At 42.6% G+C, this 9580-nt stretch overlaps 1 protein-coding gene across 1 annotated transcript in view; it reads right to left on the bottom strand.

Annotated features, from left to right (window-relative positions):
* Nucleotides 1-251: 251 nt before the first annotated feature.
* Dapl1 (death associated protein like 1) overlaps nucleotides 252-9580 on the bottom strand; it is a 28638-nt gene continuing 19309 nt past the window's right edge. The window contains exon 4 of the mRNA XM_036183113.1: nucleotides 252-487. Coding sequence (XP_036039006.1) covers nucleotides 374-487 — 114 coding nt within the window. The 3' untranslated portion in view covers nucleotides 252-373. The remainder of the gene's footprint in view (nucleotides 488-9580) is intronic.

Below are 9580 nucleotides of genomic sequence, written 5' to 3'. Positions count from 1 at the left end.
TGATCTACAGAGTGAGATCCAGGACAGGCACCAAAACTACACGGAGAAACCCTGTTTCAAAAAACAAAAACAAAAACAAAAACAAAAACGAAAACAAAAAAAAGGAAGAAAGTTATATGTCCTGGATTCTTCTCTCTCTCTATAGAATTACATACAATTCCAGTAGGATCCTGATACATAACAAACGGACCACAGGAATGTATTGGATTTATAATTTTGGAAGCTTTATTATCTGAACCAAAAAGGGAAGATACAAAAGTTACTTTATTTACCAAGCAAAGGCAGCAGACCTACAGGAAATGTTGGCTGTTCTTGCTGAACTGTTAGATCATGGGAAGGTTGACCAGATGGCTGAGTTTTACATCCTGGTCCATCATTTTCGAGGCTGCTGGATAATGTAGACCCTCTTCAGTGGAGCAGCCTTCTCCAGGGCAGGTGTGGGTTTTTGATGTGCTGTGTGAACTGTTGCTGGAAATTTGTGGTTGAGCTAAAGGTGAAAAGGGAAGAAGAAATAAGCATATTGGATCCTTAGGTTGTGAAATATTACAATAGTAGAAAGCAATACATTTGGTCAAGTCAGTTTTCTTTGCTGTTTTGTCAATATCTTCCTTCCACAGCACTTCCAGTCTTCAGCCCATGGAAGTAAGTATGTGTGGGTTATACTGTTGTTTCCTTCATTAGCTTTTACCTTTTTTGTTTGTCTTTCGAGACGGGGTTTCTCTGTGTAGCTTTGGAACCTGTCCTGGAACTCACTCTGTAGATCAGGCTAGCCTTGAACTCACAGAAATCCACCTGGCTCTGCCTCCCGAGTGCTGGGATTAAAGGTGGTGCGCCACCACCGCCTGGCTAGCTTTTAACTTTTATAATCATAAGAACATATGACATATGTAAGTTAAAGTCTAGGCTAGCCTTGAATTTGTGATCCTCCTGCCTCAGCCTTCAAATGGCTGGGGTCAAAAGCATGTGCCATCACACCAGGCTATATATTTGTTTTGAGGTCCCATTCTGAAAAGCAGAACTGGTAACTCATATCTGTGTGAGTGCTCTGTAATATAGCAGTGATTCTAGCAGTAGTGTATGTAATACATATCATTATAGTTGAAGAAGGATGTGGAGACATTAAGGAGAGGATCTGAGGATGGGAAAATTCTTTAGTCATCAAACAATCAGGAAAAAGAGCCTTTGAAAGAAGTTAGAAGGTGTCAATTTATTCATTAGGGCAATGCATTTTAAATTATATATATATATTTTCAGTAAAGAGTGTGATGGTGGCCATTCCACTGAAGAGTAGCTTATTAGCTTCAGGTGAAAACAAGTCTCATTAGTTAGTTAGCTGTGAAGAAGTGCATTGAAATAAACACAGTCTGAGATTTTCTGACAGTAAAAAATATTTCCTATCAACCAAAGATCCCGTGGAATTTACATTCAGTGCAGCTTAAGATGGTGAGGGTTCAGAGCTGCGGAGTGATTTGCACACTTTTCCTAGGAAGAGTTTGACTCAGTGACCTTTGGGTCTGTTCAGTGTTGGGTTACCAAGCTCATCAATATTCCCCAAAGTACCTCAAGACACTGCTGTTAGCCAGCCAGGAAGTGGGCCTTGGCTCGCTAGGCATTTAATTTATCACTGTTGAATTTCAATGTCCTTGTTTTGACCCTCAAACTAAATAAGAGAGGAGACAGACAGTTAGGACTCTAGCACACTGTTTGGACTCTAAGTAGTACACTGATTGGGTTCTTCTAAACTAGGGAAACATGTGCCTTCCATCTCTTCTCAAATACCCCTGGTCAAGCTATTGTGAACAGCAGTGACTTTCACATGAAACTTGACTCTGAGAAGTCTCTTCTTGGTCATTAAATACACATGTACACACACACACACACACACACACACACACACACACACACACACACAAAGTATAGAATCATGAGAAATTCTTAGTGCTTTACTTATAAGTATTTTTCTATTTTTGTCTTTTACAACAAGCAGATACAGTATATACTAATTAACCCCAAGGATGGTCCCCTGCTGACATTCCAGCAGAAGGGATCAAAATAATTTAATATTGGTTATAAGTGTTGCTTTAAAGTCTGAAAAGAATGGGGGATTTATTTTTTTTTAAAGTCAGAGCAATTATCATTAGTGTATATGTGTTTTGTAGTATGGTAAGGGAGAATTTTATGTTTTGTTTTTCTTTTAACATTAGAGCCCAAAGGAAATTTCGGGGGTCACTGACTTTAGTGGTTTGTTTCCAGAGTGGGCGTTTTTAGCTTCATCTAAAACAGATGGTTTTTTCAGGTTGACTTTAAATCACACTGAAAAAAAGAAAGAAGTCACAGGAAGGACAATGTGGCAAGTTACTGAAGGTCAAATGTGAGGCATAGGGTGAGGAAAAAAACAAATGGAGCCCCTGCTAGAGCCGCGGTCTGGGCAATCAGTCAGGATGAGGAGGGCCGAGACAGGAAGTTAGGACAGGAAGGAGAAAGCCACAGCTGTCATTGTTCTTTATACGAGAGGTGACAGGTGGAGCTAGGTAACTGGAAGTGGGGACAGCTCCAGAGCACCTTGTTTCTTGGCTTAGCAGGAATTTGTTAGTGGCTTGTCCTGGATGATCTCAAAGAGCTTAAAGGGCCCCATTTCTGGGGGTGGTTTTATGCACTGTGGTAACATATGATACAATATTGATCATTTTATCTGTTTATAAGAGTGTTTTACAGTCCAATAACATTAAGTATGTTCCTATTGTTGTACCATCACCACTGCTACTCATCTCTGGAACTTGGTCACCTAAAGCTTGCTCCGCCTGCTTTATTACAGCACCCAAGACTACCAGGCCAGTGGTGGCTCTGCCCATGTGAGCTGGCCCTCCCACATTAGTCATCAATGAAGAAAATACATCACAGACCTACCTAGTGGGAGTATTTTCTCAACTGAGGTTCCCTCTTCCCAAATGACTCTAGCCTGTGTTAAGTTGATGTAAAACTAGACAGCACATCCCTTGAGTCTTCTCCAAGTCTTTGGCAACCATATTCCACTCTCTGTTTCTATGAATTTAACTATTCTAGGTATTTGTTGTTGTTGTTGTTGTTGTTGTTGTTGTTTGTTTTGGTTTTTCAAGACAGGGTTTCTCTGTGTAGCTTTGCGCCTTTCCTGGAACTCACTCTGTAGACCAGGCTGGCCTCGAACTCAGAGATCTGCCTGGCTCTGCCTCCTGAGTGCTGGGATTAAAGGTGTGAGCCACCACTGCCCGGCTTCTATGTATCTTTTATATGTGGAATTCAGGCAGTATATTTCTCTTTACTTCAGTTAACATGATATATTCAAGGTTCATTCACATGATAGTCCTTGTCAAAACTTCCTTCCTTTAAAGGTGAGCAATACTTCATTTATATACCACATTTTGCTTCTCCATTCATCAATTCATAGATATTTGGGGAGGGGTTGTTTCTACTTTCAGGCACTTGGGAATGAACATTGGTGTATAAATGTCTGTTAAAGTCCTTGCTTTCAAGTTGTGTGTGTGTGTGTGTGTGTGTGTGTGTGTGTGTGCGCCCACTGCCTCCACACACACACACAAAGAATTGTAAGAGAGAGGCAACATGAAGTTGAGTGGGAAAGGAGGGAGGGGAAGATCTGGGAGGAGTTGGGAGATGGTAATGGATATGATAAAAACATACAACGTGAAATTCTTAAATGATACATTTTAAAAAAATAAAATAGCTCTTGAGGAAAACTAGTTTAAAATTCTTAAAAATGCGGCAGGGAACTAAACAGAAAGTTCTCAAAAAATGAAATGTGAATGGCTGAGAAATATCTATATTGTTTTTAGAGACAGAGTTTCTCTGTGTAACAGCTCTGGCTGTCCTAGAACTTGATTTGTAGATCAGGCTGGCCTGGAACTCACAGACCTTCACCTGCCTCTGCCTCCTGAATGCTGGGATTAAAGGTGTGCCCTTTATATCTATCTATCTATCTATCTATCTATCTATCTATCTATCTATCTATCTATCTTTACAGAAATATAGTTTTAAATGTCCAATGTTCTTAAGCCATCAGGGAAATGCAAATCAAAACTACTTTGAGACTTCATCTTACCCCAGTCAGAATGGCTAAGGTTAAAAAATGACAAGAGAATCTGGTGTGGATGTAAGGAAAGCAGAACACTTGTTCAGTGCTGTGGGAGCATAAACTGGCGAGGCCACTATGGGAATCAGCATGGAGGGTCCTCAACTATCTAGGAATATATCTACCTCACAGCCCAGCTATACCATTCTTGGGCATGTACCCAAAGGGCTCTGCAGTCTTCTACAGAGACACTTGCTCATCTATCCTCAATGGTGCTGTATTTACAATAGCAAGAAATGGAAAGAGCCTAGGTATCCATCCACTGGTGAATGAATAACGACAATGCAGTGCATTTACAGAATGAAATATTATTCACCTCTTACAAATGAAATTAAGAAGTTCATAGATAAATTTATGGAGCTAGAAATAACCATCCTCAGTAAGGTAATCCAGACCTAGAAAGACAAATGTGACATGTTTTCTCTCATGTGCATGTTGGCTCTGAATCTTTAGAGATGTGTGTTTCATTTATAATAACATTTAGATGTTAGGAAACTAGTCTGGGCCTGGAGGTGGTCTTTCAAGGAAGGGAACTAAAATACGGTGATATAAAGGGTCAAGAGGAATAATGGAACAGGAAGGGTTAAATAGGATGGAGGATGGGAGGGCAGGGTAGAAGGGGAATTTAGAGAGTTATAACTAACACTAAAGACCTTTTGAAAAAGTTATATGGAAACTTGATGTAGAGTCTTCCTAATACATACATATATATATACACACACACACATACACACATAAGATGCATAACCCCACACCTCCCACACATACAAAAAGAGTTGAGTATTCTGTAACAGGACGAGGGGAGCCAATGCTCCTACTAGACATTACAGACTAGCAAATAAAAAGCTGAGTGCCAAGAATGGGTAACCTGTTTTAAGGTTCTTAAACAGTGGGGTCCCATAGGCCCCCAAACATTGGCTATTGCCATTGCTCTTGGTTATCCCCCAGGACTTGACAGTAATCCTCTTGGTGAAGACATTATATGCTTGAGTCACAGAATGTGCAGAAGTCAGATGGTACTTACCTGGAAGCTTAATCACTTTTGGCTGATTAAGCTTTCATAGTGTTTGAAGGTGATATACTCACTACTGGAGAGGAGAAAGTAAACAACAATCTTAACTGACTGTGAACCCAGTAAGCCACTATAATACCTGGCCTGGCAAGATATGCCCATTGGTGCTATAGTGGCACAAAATGTTAGGGGAATTATCAAATACTTTCTGATTAAATTTAAGGCCTTCTCCACAAGGTGGAACCCATACCTAGCACCATTATCAGGGCCAAGAACCTGGGTCTAGCCAGCTTATATACCCTAGGGGAGAATTGACTACTACTGTTCTCATAAACAGACATGGCATCAAAACAACTCCTAATGACTTACTGCTACATTCATATCTCAGAAAAGCTTCTTTCTTCAATGAACAGAGACCAACAACTAGTCAAGGTGCAGAGAAAAGAGACTGCAACATGCTCAGTCCCATGAGAAAGCTACATCACCCCACCCCCTGCTTCCTAAGCAAGGCTCAGGGATTGTCGTTGAAGAAGGGGCAGAAAGACGGTAAGGAAGCCAGAGGTGGAGGATGATGGAAGCGAAACAGCGATTTTCAAATACAACAGGGCAGTCACACTGGAGCTCACAGCAATTGTGAAAGCATGCATAAGATTTGTACAAGTCCAAGCCAGGAAACATCCTAGCATGGATGAGGGAGGGAGACCTAAAGCTCTATCCCTACATGAAGTGAGATTGATAGCTGCTAGAAGAGGAGTCAGTTTTCTTTAAGGGTGTGTCTCTGGTAGGTTAGCCATGCTCAAAGGGATGGGCCTACACTCAAGAGTGTCTGGGCAGCACAAATGGATTTGATGGGTTAAAAAGTGACACAAAAATGGGTAGGTGGTTGGGTGGGGGAGGATCTGAGAAGGGTTGGGGAAGAAGGGTGAATGTGATCAAAATGCACTGTATGAAATCCCCAAACAATTAACATGATTAGTATTAAAAACAGAAACAATGCCAAACAATTGTTAAGCTCAAAGTGTGTAGGGTGTCGACACCAGAGCTGCATGACAATTTTTAATAATACAATGACAGAGTTAATTCTCCTTGACACAGCCCCATTCCTGTCAGCAGGGACATTCTCATGTAGCCATGACAATTGTGGCTGTGGATAAAGAGTCTTTTAAAGAGTCATCCGGCCAGGCGTGCTGGGGCAGACCTGTAATCCCAGCATTTGGGGGTGGTGTCAGGAGGCCAGCCTGGGCTACAGGAGACCATGAATAAAGTGCAGGGTCTTTGCTATAGATTACATGTCATTGGAGGTACTGACATTATAATTCAAAACTGAACTGGAAACAAATAGAAGCCAGTTTCTTTTTTTTTTTTTTTTTGTTTTTTGTTTTTTGAGACAGGGTTTCTCTGTTGTAGCTTTGCGCCTTTCCTGGAACTCACTTTGGAGACCAGGCTGGCCTTGAACTCACAGAGATCTGCCTGCCTCTGCCTCCCGAGTGCTGGGATTAAAGGCGTGCGCCACCACCACCCAGTCTAGAAGCCAGTTTCTAGAATACAGTCTAGAACCATCTATATTTTAGTCTAGCATTTTATCTTGGGAGAGTTCTAGAGTTTTAATCATTGGTCGCCATAAAGTGACAGTGTTAGTAGAATAAAATTTGTTTCTTATCTGAGTCACTAAGGTACCTAGCAGAACACAAGAGGAAGAACTCAAGGTTGAGGGGTGTGTGTGTGTGTGTGTGTTTCATGTATGTATCTCTGTGTGGTTTCTGTCTCATGGCTTCATGACAGTGTTGGCATATTGAACATGAAAAACACATCAAGAGAAATTCCTGTGTTGAGAATTTTCCTTCCTTGTAGACAGCTGTGAGTTCAAACCCCCTATTTTTAGTTTCAAGGAAAACAGCCTAAGAAGTCAGATCAAAGTTTGTCTGCCCGGAGCTCTGAAGCAAACTCTAGCTGGAAAGAAATCCAGGGCAGGTTCTGTTGTTGAGCTGCAGTGTGGTGATCTGAGTGGATGCCAGCTCGTCCATTCATCTTCCTCGGCTGTTAAGTTCCACCTCCAGTGTTGGTGCTTACATTTCCACACCCTGTTAAGCAAAACACTTGAAGCCATCCACACACTCCACATCAGTGACATTCAAGGACACTCCCATGGAGATGTTAATCTGCAGAACAAGAGGAACCCTCCTAATTTCACAGATGCCTTTGATAGTTCTCTTTCCTAGGATCCCATTTCACAGGCAGCTGGGCAACTTTGGCCAGTGGGTGACCCAACGCCTGGCAATTTGGAAAATGTCACTGAATTTTACTCAAACTCTAATATCGCACCTCTACATAACATAAATATTATTAATGTTTAACCAGATATCTTTGTGTACTGACACACAAACTCAGTATCTTCCCCCACTCTGTCTTAAAAAAAGAAACTTAAAAGCACACGAGAAACCATAAACCTTTGAGGAGCTATGTGATATCTCAAAGTCCAATTGCCTTTGAAAGTGGCCAGTAGAAGATGGTCTTGACCAGGTCTCCCAGACGTGAGCACAGAGAGCATCCAGGTCGCACAATGCCTTTCTACAGTGACATCAGGCAATGTGTGCAGGCACTGGACAGTGCAAATATTCTGTGTAGGGATGGAGAGGTGGGAAGGACTGACAGAACAGGCAGAGAAGGAGGAGAAGCAGGATGAGGAAAAAGAAAGGTCTATGTGGGAAAGCAGTGGGAGGAGAATGCTCCGGCTGCTCCTCATCTAAACTAACCCAGTTCCAGCCCTCTAGGGGAGTGTTTCCAATCTCCCAAGGTTTAAGCCATAGATTAATGGACAAATGACTGAATGGTTGGTGAGGCCTTAGAGGAAGTGGTCATCTTAGACTATTAGAGTCCAAAATCAAGATCAGAAATACCATGGATTCTTGGGACTCAACACAAGTAGCTGAAAGTGGGAAAGAATGTTAGCAAATACAAAAAGTATGGCCCTCAATTATGCTATTGTATTGCTTTTGACCAACTGTTAGGTCTTTATGATAGTGTATAGTTCGGCTGAGGAGCCACTTTAATACAAGGGGAAAACATCAAAAGAGGTATAGATCTTTGCTTCCTTTTTGGTTTGGGAAAGGGTCTATGTATGTAGTCTTGACTGGCCTGGAACTGGCTATGTAGGCCAGGCTGGCCTTGAACTTATGAAGATCCACCTGACTCTGCCTCCCAAGTGCTGGGAATAAGCGTGTGTGACACCACTGCCTGCAGATTCCATTTTATCCTTACCTACCCTGTGTGTGAGAGTGTAATGGAAGACAAGCAAGGCAGTAGCCTCAACAGGGATGAGTGGACTGTGGTGGAGGATATCTGATGCCCTCTCTGGTCTCTGTGTCCATGCACATATGCCCACTCAGACACACAGACATACACACAGACACAGACACACAGACATAGGCAGGAAGACAGACAGACAGACAGACAGACACAGACACACACACACACACACACACACACACACACACACACACACACACACACAGAGGTATGACTCTTTCTAGAGCTGAGCTGATGCTCCCCAGATTCTGATTTTGGCAACACAATGCTTCAGAGTATGGCCCCTTGGCACACTGACACCTCACACTTGGAAAGCCTAGTATGCAGCAGGTACAGGGCTGGCTTCCACTAAAGTTGTCTTTCTGCCCAAAGGCCAGACCCCTTGGGACATTCTCTGTTGCTGTGAACCTCTCTCCCAGATATCTATCAGCTGAGAAACTGATGTGGACCTCAGGAAGGGAGACCAGAGTTGACCACAGAGCAGACTTAGACTGTTCAGTCCTCTAAAAGTGATTTCTATTCTGAATTGCTCACCTTCTCCGCTTCCTTTCCCTTTAAGCTGCAAGCGTGCATGCTCCCACTCTGTGCTGGGCTATTGGCTAGTCACTTTTCTCATTTAGCTCCTGGGCATGCACTAAACTTCTAGGCCTTCCTCTGCTGATCCATCACTGGTTTATTTCAAACTCAATGCTGATTCTCAGAAGTGTGGGAGAGAAGTTGGAGTCCCCCTTACAATTGCAAGTCTTCATTAAACAGAGACAGCCCTGTCCTGTTCCTTCAGTTTAGGGGTAGGCAGAAGAAAGAGAGTGCCTCTCTTTATTGTCCTTAGGATAAATGCACTTGCTTCCTCACACTGGAACAAGGGTGCACAAAGTTTTCCTACAGAGTTTGGTGGGGTGGGGGGTGGGGCCGGGGAGCAGGGTTGGTGTGGGGGGGAGCACACATGGATGAATAGATGGATGAAGGATGGGGACAGGGATGGGAAAAACCCAGAGTCCCAAACCCCAAATTGCTATTTCCCCAATCTGACATTTTTGAGCTGTTTGAGCTACTTGGGGGGAAATTCAAGCTCTAGAAGGAAAAATAGTAGGGGTCACCATCTTTACAAATGTGGTTTACTAGATAAACCCAGCTGGTGT

Source organism: Onychomys torridus, chromosome 4, assembly GCF_903995425.1.
Source record: "Onychomys torridus chromosome 4, mOncTor1.1, whole genome shotgun sequence".
Classification (NCBI taxonomy): Eukaryota; Metazoa; Chordata; class Mammalia; order Rodentia; family Cricetidae; genus Onychomys; species Onychomys torridus.
Note: the sequence above shows the minus strand (reverse complement) of the source record. Positions and strands in the feature narration are given on the sequence as shown.